The sequence below is a fragment of the Heterodontus francisci genome, chromosome 1, assembly GCF_036365525.1.
Source record: "Heterodontus francisci isolate sHetFra1 chromosome 1, sHetFra1.hap1, whole genome shotgun sequence".
NCBI lineage: Eukaryota > Metazoa > Chordata > Chondrichthyes > Heterodontiformes > Heterodontidae > Heterodontus > Heterodontus francisci.
Window position 1 is genome coordinate 213,758,373 of NC_090371.1, and position 18,048 is coordinate 213,776,420.

Consider the following 18,048-nt stretch of genomic DNA (forward strand, 5'->3'; position numbering starts at 1 on the left):
ATCCAGTGACAGTGAAGGAACGGCGATATATTTCCAAGTCAGGATGGTGTGTTGCTTGGAGGGGAACTTGCAGATGGTGTTCCCACACACCTGCTGCCCTTGTTATTCTAGATGGAAGAGGTCGCAGGTTTGGACGGTGCTGTTGAAGAAGGCATGGTGAGTTGCTGTAGTGCATTCTTGTAGATGGTACACATTGCTGCCATTGTGTGCGGTGGTAGAGGGAGTGAATGATTAAGGTGGTGGGGTGCCGATCAAGTGGGCCACTTTGGCCTGGATGGTGTCGAGCTTCCTGAGGGTTGTTGGAACTCCACTCATCCAGGCAAGTGGACAGTATTCCATCACACTCCTGACTTGTGCCTTGTCGATGGTGGACAGGCTTTGGGGAGTCAGGGGGTGGGTTACTCACCACAGAATTCCCAGTCTCTGATCTGTTCTTGTATTTATATGTACTTATATGGCTGGTCCAGTTCAGTTTCTAGTCAATGGCAACCCCCAGGATGTCGATAGTAGGAGATTCAGAGATGGTAATGCTGTTGAACGTCAAGGGGAGATGGTTAGATTCTCTCATTATAGATGGTCATTGCCTGGCACTTACGTGGCACGAACGTTACTTGCCACTTATCAGCCCAAACCTGAATGTTGCGTAGGTCTTGTTGCATTTGGACATGGACTGCTTCAGTATCTGAGTTGTGAATGGTATGGAACATCATACAATCATCAATGAACATCCCCACTTATGATGGAGGGAAGGTCATTGATGAAGCAGCTGAAGATGCTTGGGCCTAGGACACTACCTGAGGAACTCCTGCAGCAATGCCCTGGGGCTGAAATGATTGGCCTCCACCAAACACAACCATCTTCTTTTGATGCATGACTCCAACCAGTGGAGATTTTTTCACATTCATTTCCATTGACTTCACTTTTGCTAGGGCTTCTTGATGCTGCCTTGATATGAAGGGCAATCACTCTCACCTCCCCTTGTCAGTTGCGCTTTGTCCATGTTTGGAGCAAGGCTGTAATGAGGTCAGGAGCCAAGTGGCTCTGGCGAACCCTAAACTGAGTGGGTAGGTTGTTGCGGTTTATGTGGCGCTTAATAGCACTGTCCACCATACCTTCAATCACTTTGCTGATGGGACAGTAATTGGCCGGTTGGCTTTGTCCTGCTTTTTGGGAACAGCAGAAGTATTCAGTTCGAATATTAAGCAGTTTAAAAAAATACATTAATAAGCAAACAGAAATGTCAAAGAACTGAAACGAAAGCTGTATTTCTTGCTGTATGTCTCGACCCGGATGACATGAAGCAGGAGGCTCGAGCAGCTCAGTGCCACGCGCACACGCTGCTGCCGTTGGGTTTTTCATTCCAAAATAACGGCCAATGGAACCAGGCGAGGGGAAGGAGCGGCCGACACGAATACAACATCGTTATTGTCCAACATCGGTGTGCGGTTACCGCTGAGAGTCAAACCTCTCTGTAAAAAAAATGTCTACCTCCCTTCCTTTAGCTCCACCTCTGTCCGGCCCCTGATTCTCTCTGACGCTGCTGCTGATCACGCAGTGAAACCGGAATTGGAGTGTTGTGGAGTGGAGTGGAGTCGGAGTGGAGCCGGAGTGGGAGTGGGGACAGACTGCGGCTGTGAGCACGGCGCGGGACGGGGTCGTTCTGTGTCTGGACGCCGCGGCCGGTCTGCTTGAGACGCCATGGGGCTGTTAGAGCGCGCGAGGAAGCAGTGGTTCCTGGTGGCCATCGTGCTGGTGATCACCTTCGCTAAACTGAAGCCTTCTGTGGGAGTGCATGGAGGTGAGTCAGGCAAGGAAAGGGGAGAGGAACCTGACCGTCTCAGCAGTCCGACCGCAGAACGTTAACCGGCACAGGCCTGCATGGATAAAAAGATTGAGGGAGTGATTTACTCTCCTATATATGTCTAGAATTCTTCTGATAACTGGTAGTTAAGGACCATTGCTTTTGATTTGCCTCCTTGTGCATTCTATACACATGATACAAACCTTGCACATGACACGTTGCAAACTCACTTCCGTGTTTTGCTTCTAGCAGTGTTAAATTCGTGTATTAAACATTAATCTGATAAAAGATCACACCTAACTACAGTATGTTCAGCTAACATGGCGGTGTTTATATTTTTAATTGTATTACAAGGGATGCCATGACTAACTTTCAATGTCCTGAAATAAATGTGGTTCATATGTAAAATCGCTGTCGTTTTGTATCGGAGCCGCAGCGTTTTTGAGGCACTGTCCTTTACTGTTTTTTAGAATTTATATTAAACATCCTGGTTATTCCACATAGTAACCCATGCTAAAGAAAAATACTAGACTACTGATGAGTGTAATGCCAGGATGTGATAATTATTAAACTATTCGAATATTTCCCCTTTAATGAGAAATGAATTTATCTAGCTGATATATGTGGGCAATTTAACTTTACCTTGCATACTTTCTTTTGGAGTAAAATTACGAGCAGAAGAAAACACACTGTTGGGTTTCCCAGTACGTTGATCAGGTGTTGAATATACAGTTTATCAGAAGTACTGTGGTCAGTGCAACTACCAACTTCAATAAACTCTTAATTAATATTTTTAGTACTATTGTGTGTTCAGTATCGACTCCTTTGTTACGTATAAAGCCAAAAAGATCTTGTCTTGCGGATGAAATGTTAAATTGAAGCCCCACCTGCTTGCCCACTTGAATGTAAAAGAACCTATGGAACTATTCTAAAATGAGCAGGGAGCTTTCTCGATGTATTGGTCAACATTCCTCCCTCACATAACACTTTCATAAGAAATAGGAGCTGGAATAGGCTATACGACCTCTGAAGCCTGTTCCGCCATTCAGTAAGATCATGGCTGATCTAATTCAACTCCATTTTCCCACCCTATCCCCATATCTCTTGAACCCCTTGTATATATTGTGTGTCAGCTGTGGCTCAGTTGGTAGCCTTGTCGCCTGTGAGTCACAAGGTTCCAGGTTCAAGTCCACAAAAATCAAGGCTGACCCTAAAGGGGTGGTAGAGGCAGGAACCCTCACAACATTTAACAAGTATCTAGATGAGCACTTGAAACGCCATAGCATACAAGGATACGGGCCAAGTGCAGGAAAATGGGATTAGAATAGATAGGTGCTTGATAGCTGGCATGGGCTGAAGGGCCTGTTTCTGTGCTGTATAACTCTGACACTTCAGTGCAGTACAAGAGGGTGTGCTGCACTGTCAGAGGTACTGTCTTTCAGATGAGACGTTAAATCAAGGTTCCAGCTGCCTGTTTTGGTGGATGTTAAACGTCCCAGGGCACTATTTTGAAGAAGAACGGGGGGGAGGGTGGTTATCCCTGTTACCCCTCAATCAGTATCTCAACAGATTATCCAGTCATTAACATATTGGTCCGAAGAAGGGTCACTGTCCCGAAACGTTAACTCTGCTTCTCTTTCCACAGATGCTGCCAGACCTGCTGAGTGATTCCAGCATTTCTTGTTTTTGTTTCAGATTTCCAGCATCTGCAGTATTTTGCTTTTATATTAACATATTGTTGTTTGTGGGAGTTTGCTGTGATCAAAATTGGCACTGTGTTTCATCCTGCATTACAGCAGTGACTGCACTTCAAATCTGTAAAGCACTTTGAGATGTCCTGTGGTTGTGAGAAGCGCTATATAAGTGCAAGTCTGTCTTTTTTATATGCACAATGGAATAACACCTGTCCTGAAACTACAGTCAGTAGAACAGCCAAACACAGAAAAATTGAGTAGCAACTCAGGGAAGAGGCATTCAGGTGAAAATGACTCCGTGCAAGTCTTTGTATTCTGTAATATATAGGTCCAAGGGATTTGTTGGTTTTTAGTCCTATTCATTTCTCCAGTATTTTTTGTTTACTAATATTAATTACCTTAAGTTCCTCACTCTCATTAGCCCCTTGGTTCCCTCCTGTTTCCGGTATGCTTTTGGTGTCTTCTGCTGTGAAGACAAAACCAAAATATTTGTTTAATGTTTTTCCCATTTCCTTAATCCCATTATAATTTCTCCTGTCTCAACCTTTAAGGAGCCCATGCTTACTTTTGCTTCGCTCTTCCTCTTTACGTACTTGTAGAAGCTCTTGTAATCTATTTTTACATTTTTTGCGAGTTTACTCTCATTCTCTTTTCTCCCTTTATTTTGGTTATCCTTTGCTGGTTTTGAAAACTCCTCAGGCTTACTACTCTTGGCAACATTATAAGCCTCTTGGTTTAATTTAATACTACCCTAAACCTCTTTAGTTAGACATGGATGCATTACTTTTCCGGTGGAGTTTTTATTTCCCAATGGAATGCATATTTGTTGAAAATTATGAAATATTTCTTTAAATATTTGCCATTGCTTATCCACTGTCATATCTTTTAATCTAATTTCCCAATCTACTTGAGCCAACTCGCCCTCATACCTATGTAACTGACTTTATTTAAGTCTTATGCTCTTGTTTTTGACTTAAGTATGTCACTCGACTCAGTGTGAAATTATCACATTATGACTTTTTTTCCCAGAGGATCCCAAACTGTGAGATTACTAAATAATCCTGTCTCATTACACAAGAACAGGCCTAAAATAGCCTTTTCCCTGGTTGGTTCCATATTTTTCTCGGAAGCTGTTTCAAATGCATTCCGTGAACTTGTCCGCATACTACTTCTACCAATTTGATTTGTCTAGTCTAAATGAAGATTTAAATCCCCATCATTATTGCCGTATCTTTGTTACAAGATCCCTTTAGTTTTTTTAAATTATTTGTTCATGGGATATGGGTGTCACTGTCAAGGTCAGCATTTATTGCCCATCCCTAATTGCCCTTGAGAAGGTGGTGGTGAACTACTGGAGTTCTTGTGATGTAGGTACACCCACAATGTTGTTAGGGAGAGAGTTCCAGGATTTTGACCCAGTGACAGTGAACGAGCGGTAATATTTTTAAAGGCAGAATGTTGTGTGACTTGGGGAACTTGCAGGTGGTAGTGGTGTTCCCATCTGCCTGCTGCTGTACTTCTAGGTGGTAGAGGTCGCGAGTTTGGAAGGTGCTGTCGAAGGAACCTTGGCATGTTGCTGCCTTGCATCTTGTAGATGGTCCACACTATTGCCACTGTATGCTGGTGATGGAGGGAGTGAATGTTTAAGGTGTTGAATGGCGTGGCATTCAAGTGGGCTTTATTATCAGGGCTAATCCCTCCATCCCGACCTTTTCCTTTGTTTCAGGCTTTTCAAAATGTCAAGTATGCTGGAAAATTTAGTTCCCTCCTACCTTGGTCACCATGCAATCACGTCACCATAATGGCTATTCGATCAAACCCATTTATCTTTATTTGTGCCATTAATTCGTCTATTTTGTTAAGAATGCTTCGTGCATTCATATAAAGTGCCTTTAATTTTAACTTTTACAGTTCTCCCTGATTGAACCTTATTAACTGAATCACTATTACTGTTAAACTCTCTTTCCCTTCCTGTCATAGTCTGCTTATCTTTACCCAAATCATTTTACATTGCTCTATGGTCTTGACTTTTCTCTTTAGATTTATAAATTTCCACTCGCATGAACCCTCGCTTCCCCCCCACTTCCCCAATCCCTTATTTAGTTTAAAACCCTATCTACAACCCTAGTTATTCGATTTGTTAGGACATTGGTCTCAGCCTGGTTTAAGTAGAGCCCAACTGTACAGCACCATCTTTCCCCAGTACTGCTGCCAGTGCCCCATGAAGAGAAACCCCTGTCTCTCATGCATTCAACTTTTTGAACTGTTTAACCTCACGCCAATTTGTGTGTGCCTCAGGTAGTAATCCGGAGATTATTGCCTTTGATGTTTTGCTTATTAACTTGAACCGTACCTCCTCAAATCCCTCAGCAGACCCTCATTCCTAGTTATACCTGTGTCATTGATATCTACATGGACCACAAGGACTGGATATTCCCCCTGCCACACCCAGTTCTTCTCAGAGCTGTGGGAAGATGCCCTTAACCCTTTAAAGACAGATTATCTGGTCGCTCGTTCAATTGTTGTTTGTGGAACCTTGTTTGCAAATAGACTGCTGCAATCATCTACGTAACAGTGACTAAACATAAAAAAAAATGGTCGTTTTGACAGCTGTGACAAATCCTATGTGCAAGCTTGTTTGTTCATTCTTGACAATGTGATGATGCAAGCTTTATTTTTTTTGGAGAAAGTAGCAGGTCTGAATGAAAATGCAATCATTTTAGAAATCTAGATTTAGCTAGTTGATAAGACAAGTACTAAATCTGTTGCTAGAAAATATGATGAAATATTTACAGAAATACAGAAGAGTTAATGCACTTTTATTTTATTGCACATTTGAATTAATGCTTGTAAAGATTTGAGAAAAATAACATTTAACTTCAGTTGAGTACAAGACAAAACTGGAGAGCAGACAACATATTGTTAAAACCAATACACTAACCTAACAGAAATTAGAAATAAAAACAGAGTGCTGGACATACTCAGCGACATCTATGGAGAGAGAAACAGAGTTAGCATATCAGGTCTGTGACCTTTCATTAGAACTGGTAAAAGTCAAAAATTTAATGGGCTTTGAGCAAGTGAGGGGAGGGGGGGCGGTGGTGGTGGTGGGGAGAAGAAGAACAAAAGGGAAGGTGTGTGATAGGGCAGAAGGCAGGGGAGATTAACGACAGAGATGTCACAGAATAAAAGGCAAAGGGAGTGCTAATAGTTGTGGTAAAAGACAAAGCATTAGTCCAGAGAGAGTGCTAATGGCAGAATAATGAACAGCTCTATCCAAAAGCAAAAACATGAAAGACAGGTTTTAAACATAGTTAAACTTAGTTAAAACTAAATTAAAATTAAAACAGATTAAGAAAATTAAAAAAAATTAAAATGGCAGTCATGCCCTGAAATTGTTGAACTCAATGTTGAGTCCAGAAGGCTGTAGAATGCCTAACAGAAACTAGTGTGCTTCTACATACTTCAAAAGAGATTTCTGATGTTTTGGGATAGAAATCATTACTCTTATTGGAATCATTTCAATGTTTTGTTTATCAATTTATACTGGGAAAAGAATCTGTATTTTATGCAGACTTTCACTGCAGTACAAAGTGAGGAAAAATAGTGTTGTAACCCTGATTTTTTTTTTAGAGGTTGTGAATCATTTCAATTCAAATCGTAAACGTGCCCATTGTTTACATGGAAACTTTAACACTTCAAATATGGGTGCTTTTACAATTAAACTTATATTTTTATAATTAACTTACTATTCCACAGAATAAAACTTGGAATCGCTTACCATTTAGGAAATAGTTAATTCTTTTAACAGATTTTTTTGATTAATGTTTATCTATAAATGTCACTGACTAATGTAAAATAATCTGTCCAATAACTATTTTAGGGAAGAGATGAGAGATTTTATAATAATTATTTTTTCATATATAGGACCATTGAGGCCGGAGATTACTATAACTTATGTTGCTGTTTCAACTATATTTTTAAATAGTGGACTCTCATTAAAGACTGAGGTAAGCTTTTTATGATTCGAAACTAATGCAATCATAACATAGCCTTTTATAACTTTGGCAAACAACCAAAACCTTGATGATGAGAAATTCTAGCAATACCTTTTCTTTAGCGTGTTTCATTTTCAATGGTTTGTATCTTGTCTAAGTCAAAAAGTAATTATATTCTTGTCTATTATATGCAGGCAGTCAGTTGGATCCATTAGAATGTGGAATTTGTGCCTGTACTCTATCCATTGTACTGTCTTGTATTTTAAAATATTAATTTGGGAAACGTTTTTGTCTTTTTAAAAGTAGCAAGCCCACTTGAATAGATAGTAAAATCAATTTTTTGGGGAGCAGCATATTTTCACAGATCATTTGCAGTAATAGTTTTGTCAGATTTCTTTTGTTGAGGATGACTATTAAGGTTTCTTCAAGATGTCAACCTTGGCTAAATGATAGCAAACTTGCCTCTCAGTCAGAAGGTCATGGACTTGAGCCCCATTCCAGAAACTTGAGCAGATAATCTAGGCTGACACTTGAGTGCAATATTGAGTCAATAATGTACTGTCTTTTGGATGAAATGTTGAGCTGAGGCTCCAACTGCCCTCTTGGTTATACATAAAGATCTCGTGCAACAATTTGAAGAATAGGGGCGTATTCCCAGCGTAGCAATGCTTATCCCTCAAGCAACATCACTAAATCAGATTATATAATAATTGCTGTTTTTGGGTCTTTGCTGTGTACAGCTTGGCTTCAAAGTTTGTCTATGTGACAATAATGACTACACTTCAAAGGTGCTTTTGGGGCATGCCATGCAGACACCCACCTGCCAAGAATGAGGCATATTCATTTTGTCGTATGAACATTGATTTTAAACTATTGCTGGAGTGAAGAAATGACTTGTTTGAAGATCACCAGACACTTGGCTGGAAGGACATTTGCATACTAAGAGATACTGCTTGTGGAGACAAAGGACTATTCCCTGCTCCAATTAACCCAAATGGATTTTGATCACCAGACATTGAAGTGCATTCCAGAGACTGCCAAGGTACAATCCACAAACCTTGCAGGAGAGACTATTCCAAATAAGGAGCTAGTCAATGACTAACCCGCTGGGCAACCTGGGGTTTGAATTGTGCCACAGAGAAAGAATCAGAAGGCTGTTTGAACTGGAACCTAGAACAAGAAAATCTCTCTCTCGCTTTCTCCCCGAGCCACCGGTCCCACGGAAGACCTCGAGAGAAAAGACTCCTACATCGGAATAAGTTGATTGAACTTAAAGGACTGTAACTACCAGATATCGCATCAAACTTTTCCCCTTTATTCCTTCTACTTTTTCTGTCTATCTGCGTGTGTGTTTATCGTGTATGCACGCTAACGTGGTCGCATTGCATAGTCATAGTCGTTAACCGGATTAGAGTTTAAGATTAATAAACTTCTACCTTTCTTGTTTAAATCTAAGGAAACCTGTTTGATTTATTTGCCTTACAATTGGAGCAGTGAACAAGGATTCACAAAGAGGGAGCTAAAAACACGGTGTTTCTAAAATTAAACCCTGTTACTTTTAAACCAGGCAAAGGCTGAAAGGGAAACCTGGTCGTCACATGCGTTTTGAGACTCCCGGACAACCCGAGTCATTCTTCCTCTTCACATCTCAGCAGCCTTAGTTGTTGTTTTTGTTCTTTTGCTTTGTCTTTGGCAATTGTACAAGCTGGGTGAGAAATTGAGCTCATTATGTCCATTTTTTTGGGTGTTACAAATGCCCTTGGAGTTCTAAAAAGCACGTAGACTTGTGGGTAAGATTGCACCATACTTGTGCAGGGAGCAGCGCACACGCAGCGACTGTCGGTAGTATGTAGCGCAGGCAAATTGTTATGTCAGTCAGTATACAATGTTGATTTGATGCCAGTGACGCCATTTGGGAGTTCAAAAGCTTGAACCAGTGTCCTCTGAACCTTGCACAGCTGCATGTGTGTTCAGCAGCAAGATGGACCCTCTGCCACAATGCTCTTTAAAGGGATTATCAACTAAGTACAGGTTAGTTGCTGATTGATTTCTTCTGGCTGCTGCTATGATTCTTACTTTTCTTGACTTAATTTTTTTAGGCTTTTTTCATGATAATGCTGTCCAACAAGAAAAGGTTGGGAGCCAGAAAAGGTTGAGATTTTAAAGGGCCACAGGTTGCTAACCCCTGGTCTGGTTTATTTCTTCAGCCTTCTGACTCAACATGAGAGTGCTACACCTGAGCCAAGGCTGACATATTGTTTATACTGTTACATTTTACTGGATATAAAGTGCTGAGAAATGTGAAGAAATCTGTGGTCATACTGTTAAATAACTAACAAAGCAGTGTTCTGGTGTTTTATATTTATGCTATAATAGGTTTGAGAAGATGAGTAGTCTAGGCAAAACAGATCTAGAAGATCATTTGAAGTTTTTCTTTAGTGTTTGGTTTGAGTTATAGTTTTGGAAAAAAAATGTAAATGATTGTAGTTTTATTCCAGCTTTCATGCAAACTTCTATTATTTTAAAATTATATCCACTTTTTTCTCCCTTATGTTTCAGGAGCTGACTAGTGCTTTGATGCATGTAAAACTTCACATGTTTGTACAGATCTTTACTCTTGGATTTTTCCCGACTGCTGTTTGGTTTTTTCTTAAGTTATTAGCTCTGACATCCATAAACCCATGGCTTTTAAAAGGGTAAGTTTTTCTTTTCCCCAATACTGCGTTTAATGTATTTAAGTTTCTGAAATACTTGAAGTATAGGCAATTTTAATTTGTTTATTGGTGATGTGGGATTTTCTAACCCAGAAATTTTGAGTTAGAAAACCCAGCAATTGCTACTTCTGGAAAAAAAAATGTACCTGACTGGTGGTCTGCAGTGAAGTTTCATCCAATATTTCCTTCTGGACCCCTTTCCCAAAAAACACAAAGTAAATGTGGTAAAACATTTGAAATGGGAGTGAAGATGTACAATGTTGACAAAAGCAATATTGATTATCTCTGCACATTTGGCTCCTTCTAATAGGACAGAGTTTAGTCTTAGGAGATGAATTCTTGTGCATTTGGTTAGAAGTAAATCAAATAAATGTATAAAAAAAGTATTGAGCTGATTTAGCACAAAAATGCAGTTTCGTATTGGAATCAGAGAGAAATACCAGCCCAATCCCCTGGGACATTGACATATTTAACTAAAACAAGACTCAGCATTATGCATTTATATGAATCTCTGGGGATATCTAGATTTCAGAAGCAACTAATTCAGGCTCAACTTGTGCACAAGAGCCTCTTTATTACTGAACCTCAATTTTTTTATATTATTTGATCTCAATTAAACATTGCTCCTTATTTTACAAAAGTAAGACTAGTTTCTCATCTGAAATTCAAGTGCTAACTAAATTACTCGGGTACATTAGGACAGATGGATAATGGGTGGACGAGTGGAGCATCGTCCTTAGTGCTAAGAAGGAAAGACAATAACTGAGAAAGATAACTGTCCTCTTGACCCATCTTTGCTCTGTAAAGGTCCCAAACTTTTCAGATACATACATTCTATTCTGTGACCCAGCAATCACATCTGATCTATGTCAGGGTAAACAAGTGGTGAAGAAGGCTGACGAAGCTGCTAGAAAATTCTTTCTCCTCAGGAAAGCGCAAACTCCAATTGTTGCTGTTGGGACTTCAGTATTCTATAAAATTTAATATGCATCCTGTGACATACTGTTGTAGTCATTTTTGACTCTGGGAGAAACTGATTTATTGCTTTTGGCCTCATCAATGAAGATGTCCTCCTTCATGGCAGAGCCCATTATGTCCAACATTGACGAGATGTGGTATCTGTCTGAACTCTAAAAAGATTATGACTGGAGCAGTAGTAGCAGGATTGCTGGTGCTCAAACCAGTGTTCTGTGTTTATGCTAGGAATATGAGCTGCTGTGCTGCAACACAACATTTTGAATAAATTCCAAAAGGCCATACAAAGGATGCATCACACAAGCAATTTTCTTGTTTAATGGAACAGTGCTTCCAGCTGGAGCTCTGTCTCTTTTTTAAAGTAGGAATTCAACTCTATTGGCTTCCCCCCCTATTGAGAACCCAGTACAATCTTCTCCACATCTTCAGTAATCACATGAAATATCAACCTATTTTTAGAATTCTGATTAGAAAGAAAATTGTTAGTTATAGAAATCAAAATTTAAATGCTGGACTTGCACAGTTAGATGATAGGCACCTGAGAGAGGTTGTTTTGGGTAAGAGCCTTCATTGAAACATAAAAAATAGGAGCAGGAGTGGGCCATTCGGCCCTTCGAGCCTGCAGTACGATCATGGCTGATCGTCCAAACTCAGTACCCTGTTCCCGCTTTCTCCCGTATCCCTTGATTCCTTTAGCCCTAAGAACTATATAACTCTTTATTGAACTGTCGTGTAGTTCTCTCTCATACTAAGGTACCTAATATATAAATAAATTGAGACCTGGAAGAGAAATTTAAAAGCTATCTTAATTTCTAAAACAAAAGCAAAATACTGCGGATGCTGGAAATCTGAAATGAAAACAGAAAATGCTGGAAATACTCAGCAGCTCAGGCAGTATCTGTGCAGAGAGGAACAGAGTTGGTGTCAATGACCTTTCATCGGAATGAGGAAAAGTTAGAAATGTAATAGGTTTCAAGCAAGTAAAAGGGAGAGAGTGGAAAAAGAACAAAATGGAAGGTCTGTGATAGGTTGAAAGACAGGAGAGATTGAATATCAGAAGAGTCGGTACAAGGTACAGGGAGTGGTAATGGGACAAGTAAAGAAACAACAGATATGTCTAGAGGAGGTGTGAATAGCAGAATGATGAACAGCTACCGTCTGAAAGCAAAAACAAAAGAAAAACATGAGTAAAGCCCGAAATCTGCAAAGAAAAAGGAAACAAATTGGGGGCAGAGATTACAGTCTGAAATTGTTGAACTCAATGTTGAGTCCTGAAGGGTGTAAAGTGCCTAATCGGAAGATGAGGTGCTGTTCCTTAAGCTAAAGTTAAGCTTCATTGGACACTGCAGGAGACCGAGGACAGAGAGGTCAGCGTGGTAACAAGGTGGAGAATTAAAATAACGAGCAACTGGAAGCTTGGGGTTATGTTTGCGGACTGAATGGAGCTGTTCGGCAAAGTGGTTTTATTCTTGTTTTTCTCTTGTTTTTGCTTTTGGACAGCAGCTGTTCATTATTCTACCTTTCACGCCTCCTCTAGTCATGCCTTTTGTTTCTTTGTTTCTTTACTTGTCCCATCAGCACTCCCTTTGGCCCTGCGCCATCAATTCTTTTGTAATTTAATTTCTCCCGTCTTCCTCCCTATCACAGACCTTCCATTTTGTTCTTTTGACATCCTCCCCACTTTCACTTGCTTAAAACCTATTACATTGCTAATTTTTCCCAGTTCTGATGAAAGATCATCGACCTGAAATGTTAACTGTTTCTCTCTCTCCATGGATACTACCTGACATGCTGAGTATTTCTAGCATTTTCTGTTTTCATTCATTTCTCTTTGCCCCTTATTATTGCTTACATATTACAAAATTGTATTATACAATATTGCATATTGAAGAAAGACCAAAATGTTGTTTACCTATTCTCTGCAAGGTCTAGAAGGACTTTGTCCAGTCTGATATTGACATCCACCAGGAGCCTTAGGCACCAATATGCATTCATAATTGGGACTTTTGTATATTTTTAAATTAATACCTTTGAGATTTGCTCTTGGTACAGGTTTTAGAAAGAGGTATTTTATGCAGCTTCACATTGGTTATAAACATTACATAGGTGAAAGTCTTGAGCTGTACAAAGCCATAATAGTACACTAACTTGGATGGGGACACCTATCACCATATCATGCTGGCTAGCTCATTGTTAAAGTCACTGTCTATTTTTTCAAACTTGTTGATATCCCTTTTCTTATGCTGATTTTTCTAGAACTTGATCACAGGTTTTGAACTTCAGATTCCTGCCAAAAGTTTCATAATGGAATATTCAATAAATGTTGTAATGTGTAATCGATTTGTAATATGAGGGAGACATTTTTTGCCATATCGAGCTGGAATTTCTGAGGTGTAAGACATATTACATATCTAAAATATGCTTGAAGTCACTGAAGAACATTCTGGAATTGTAGTTAAATATTTGCAGAATGGGTATAAAATGCTGCTAGAGCTTCAAGGGATTAATTTGGTGCAACACAACTGATGGACTGGCATGAACAGTACAGAATAGGCAAATGTTTTGTTATTGAACATAATATGAAAAATACCACTGTTCTAAGGTTGTTTTGGGTTTATGTTTTAGTTTGCAGACTGTTGGCTGTATGCCTCCTCCTGTGTCATCTGCTGTAATCCTAACCAAAGCAGTTGGTGGAAATGAGGTAGGTGTGATTTATGTTTTGGTCATTATATATCAGAGACAAAGTCATTAGAAGTGATTAAATTAATTTGAATGTTTTTTAGTTTCACTTGTGACTAATGATTTTATAATCTAGGGTTAATTTTGAAATTGGCTCATTTTGGCTTCACCATTGGTGGCTGTTACTTTAGCTGCCAAGGCTGTAAGCTCTGGAAGTCCTTCGTTCAACCTCTCTGTCTCTCTACCTCTCTTTCCCTATTTAAGTTGTTCCTTAAAACTTACCTCTGACCAAGTTTTGGTCATCTGCCCTAATATCTCCTCGGTGTCAAATTTTGTTCTATAACGCTTCTGTGAAGCGCCTTGGGGGTTTTGCAACATTCAAGGTGCTATGTAAATACAAGTTGTTGTGGTGATGGTGGCGGCGGTGGTTTTGACTGCCTGGTTAAAATGGTCTGTTTTAAGATGATGTGGTGTCACCAGCAGGAGGAAGAAAGCCAGGGTCAAACAAAATTGCAACTGCTTTCAGTCCATCGTCTGCTACCTGTGTAATAATTCAATCAGTTTCTCTCTTTCCCCCACTCCCTCATAATTTCTTTTCTCTTCTAAGCTCTTAGGGAAATATGTGTAGTATCTATTCCTATATTACCTTTATTCATGTGTGAGCATAGACAGTGGGATGTGCAGGCTATTCAAACTTAACACCCAGCCAAGCTGAAACCTATTTACACATCAGTTTCCAACAAAGGATAAGTGAGAGTGATCAGAAGTGGGAAGTCTGTCTGATTTTCTTTTCCCTCTTCATAGTTTAGGGTTATTGTGGTCAATTGTGGTGCAACTCCTGCTGCTCGGGCTGCAGTTCGTAACTGGGCGGCGCAGTGGTTAGCACTGCAGCCTCATAGCTCCAGGGACCCGGGTTCGATTCTGGGTACTGCCTGTGTGGAGTTTGCAAGTTCTCCCTGTGTCTGCGTGGGTTTTCGCTGGGTGCTCCGGTTTCCTTCCACATCCAAAGACTTGCAGGTGATAGGTAAATTGGCTGTTGTAAATTGCCCCTAGTGTAGGGAGGTGATAGGGAATATGGGATTACTGTAGGGTTAGTATAAATGGGTGGTTGTTGGTCGGCACAGACTCGGTGGGCCAAAGGGCCTGTTTCAGTGCTGTATCTCTAAATAAATAAATAATAAAAACTTGTCAGTGATCAGATTCGATTCTAATTGCGAAAGTAGTTTGACAAGCAGTTGCACATACCATTGTTCAGTCTCCAATGGTTTTAACTGGATGATTAATTTTATTTTAAAACTAGCATGCTTCAATGGCTTCACACCTACAGAACATGCATATTAATGCAGTGTGCTAGTGCACAGTTTTTAAACTCTTTACTTATTTTCTAGTAGTTTTAAACCATTAATGAGAGGAATCATTGTAAATATAAATGCTTCTAGAATCACTTCAGTTGTAGTGCAGTTAGTAGTTGGATATAAAGGGCTTGCCAGTCAGAATGGTGGTACCTTGCATTTTCACCATCAGTGTTTTTGCTGGAACTCCACAAAACAATAGTTTTCATTAAGTCATGTTTTATGCAACTGTATTGCTTATAGTAGCAAACAGGAGAAAAATTGTGCATTTGTTTTGTCACTATAAATGCAGCATTATGCCATTAATATGAAAAAGAAGTTTATATAAAAAGAACACTTTAATTAGATTGGAAAAATAAAGGGGGAAATAAGTAGCTCCTAAAGAGTTGTTAAAGCCCAATCTGTACTACAGCTCATCATTTAATAATTAAAGATTACTGTAGTCTAGGCTTATACTTCAACAGAATTATTCTTTAATGAATGACTGTCAAATTACCTTTTAATATTTTCTGGCTGTATTACATGTACATTTTATCACTGCATAAGTAAGGGAGCGAGGGACAACAGTATCACAAATGCCTGGCTATTTTCTGTTGGAGAAGGTTTATAACCAATTGCTGGCAGTGTGTGAATGGGTTGATTGCCCCTTTTTAAAATTTCAAATCCCGTTTCATTTTAATGGTGAAAAAATACTTATTTGCCACCTACCAGTATTGTAGATGTCAGGAATCCATGCAGTGGAGAATTGGAAATAAAAAAAAAAATGGTGGGTATTTTATTAAAGTGCCTATGACCCTAATATTTCTGAGCTCTCAGAACTATTTTTTAATTGAGAAACTGAAGTAAAGGGCCAAGGCTCATAAGTGCAAGATACTACTAAAGTTGAAAAGAGTAAAAAGGAAAAGGTGATTTGTAGATCAAAAGGCTGAAGATTGTAGAAGGAAAGAAAATTTGAGGTGGATGTCTGGGTCCACTGTTTTGATGCCCTGGGAAAGAAATTAAAGTAGATTATGCAACATGTCTTATGTCAACACAGTGATGATATACGGTGGAGGAAGAGCATATTTACACCATAGTAGGAATGATGACCATAGTAGTGCTAATTTAGAATAAGAGACAAGGTTGCCATAGAAAAAGAGAGGTTGAAAGTGAGAGATAAGAGTGTTGCTTATCAGACAAGAAGCTTTTTCTTGTATCCTGTCTAGGAATATGAATGTGAGGAGATCATTAGAAGCGCTTTTCCAGTCATGGAAACAAATTTTTGGGCTTTGGCTTTATTAAGAGTTATGGGGGGTGGGGGGGAAGGGAAATCAATACTTGGCACTGAAAAGTGAACCAGGTTTCTTGAAGGCAGCTTTAGCAGTGGAGGAAATATGAGGATTCTGTTTGAGGAGGTGATACTAAGAGCATTTATAGATGAAAAGGCATAAAGGATGGAGCTATCAAAAGGTAAAGGAAGGCACTTAATGGTTAAAAGTCTGAAATTCATGAAACAGTCTCTGAAGAATTGAGAGAAATAAGATTTTATTTACTCCATTGAAGGGCATAAGAAAATCGAGATGCAGTGATACATTTAGAGGAGGGTACAGTTTTGTTTGTGCTGAGTGCATGTGATCTGAAAGATAGTAAGTGCAAAGTGGAATCGGCAGTTTGAGTACTTAGTTTTGGCTAATGAGTAGAGATCATTGATCTGAAGAGGGATCAGAACGGAGGTAACGCGCCAGAGCCCTGGGGAATCCAGACAATGGAAAAAGAGTCAGAGGATTAGCCATCAATTGCAATATAATTTGTGGAGAATTTGAATAGCAGAAGCATAGTTCCAGTATGAGGCTATGATGATAATTTGTTCTGAGGAGCACAGTGCTATATCCTGTTTAAGGGATTTGTATTATCCAAAGCAATAACTGATGATTTACCAGTGTGTTCAAAAGCAGCATTCCAGAGCTGGGTAATGCAGATAGCAAATACACCAGTGGAACAGCTATGCTGAAATCATATTGGCAACCACAGAATAGGCCAAAATATTCAAGACAATGGATATTAAATTGAGCGTTAACAGCAGTTTGCATAAATTTAAAAAGTAAAAATGCAAGGGCAATAGAGTGGAAACTTTAAGAATCACATGGATCATGTTTCTTGGGGATAAGGTGCAGATGAGGAGATTAGGAGTAAGATAGGTTAAACAAACTGCATAGGACAGGGGTAAATTCAGAGGCACATGTCGCATGGACAATAGGAGGGGATGTCATCAGGACCAGAATGTAGAAAGTTTGACAGACCTAGTTGAAATAAAACTCAAGGTCAGTCATAAGTCAGCTAAAATAAAGCAATGGAAGGAGATTCTTCACTAAATGATTTGAGATTAGAGTTGGAGGAGAAAAGTGAGGTGGAAAGGTCAGTAATTTCTTCAGGAAAGTTAGCAATTATGCCATCAAGATGTAAGAAAGCGAGAAAAGAGAATTCATTGATATTACTAGTCCAACTAGGGATGGGGTTGTACTCGACCTGGTTTTGGAGAATGAGCCCAGCCAGGTGGTCGAAGTTTCAGTAGGGGATCATTTCGGCAACAGTGACCATAATTCTGTAAGTTTTAAGGTACTTGTGGATAAGGGTAAGAGTAGTCCTCGGGTGAAGGTGCTAAATTGGGGGAAGGCAAATTATAACAATATTAGGCAGGAACTGAAGAATTTAGATTGGGGGCGGCTGTTTGAGGGTAAATCAACATCTGACATGTGGGAGTCTTTCAAACGTCAGTTGATTAGAATCCAGGACCGACATGTTCCTGTGAGGAAGGATAAGTTTGGCAAGTTTCGGGAACCTTGGATAACGTGGGAT

At 39.6% G+C, this 18,048-nt stretch overlaps 1 protein-coding gene across 8 annotated transcripts in view; it reads left to right on the plus strand.

Moving 5' to 3' along the window:
• Positions 1-1,372: 1,372 nt before the first annotated feature.
• Positions 1,373-18,048, plus strand: part of slc10a7 (solute carrier family 10 member 7) — a 435,171-nt gene continuing 418,495 nt past the window's right edge. For 2 of the 8 annotated variants that reach the window (XM_068041305.1, XM_068041334.1), the window contains exons 1-4: positions 1,436-1,798; positions 7,423-7,505; positions 10,053-10,189; positions 13,808-13,883. In XM_068041305.1, the coding sequence (XP_067897406.1) occupies positions 1,699-1,798; positions 7,423-7,505; positions 10,053-10,189; positions 13,808-13,883 (396 nt within the window). In that variant the 5' untranslated portion in view covers positions 1,436-1,698. Of the gene's footprint in view, positions 1,799-7,422; positions 7,506-10,052; positions 10,190-13,807; positions 13,884-18,048 lie in introns of all 8 variants that reach the window. The other 6 variants (XM_068041330.1, XM_068041333.1, XM_068041322.1 and 3 more) reach the window with 6 other exon arrangements.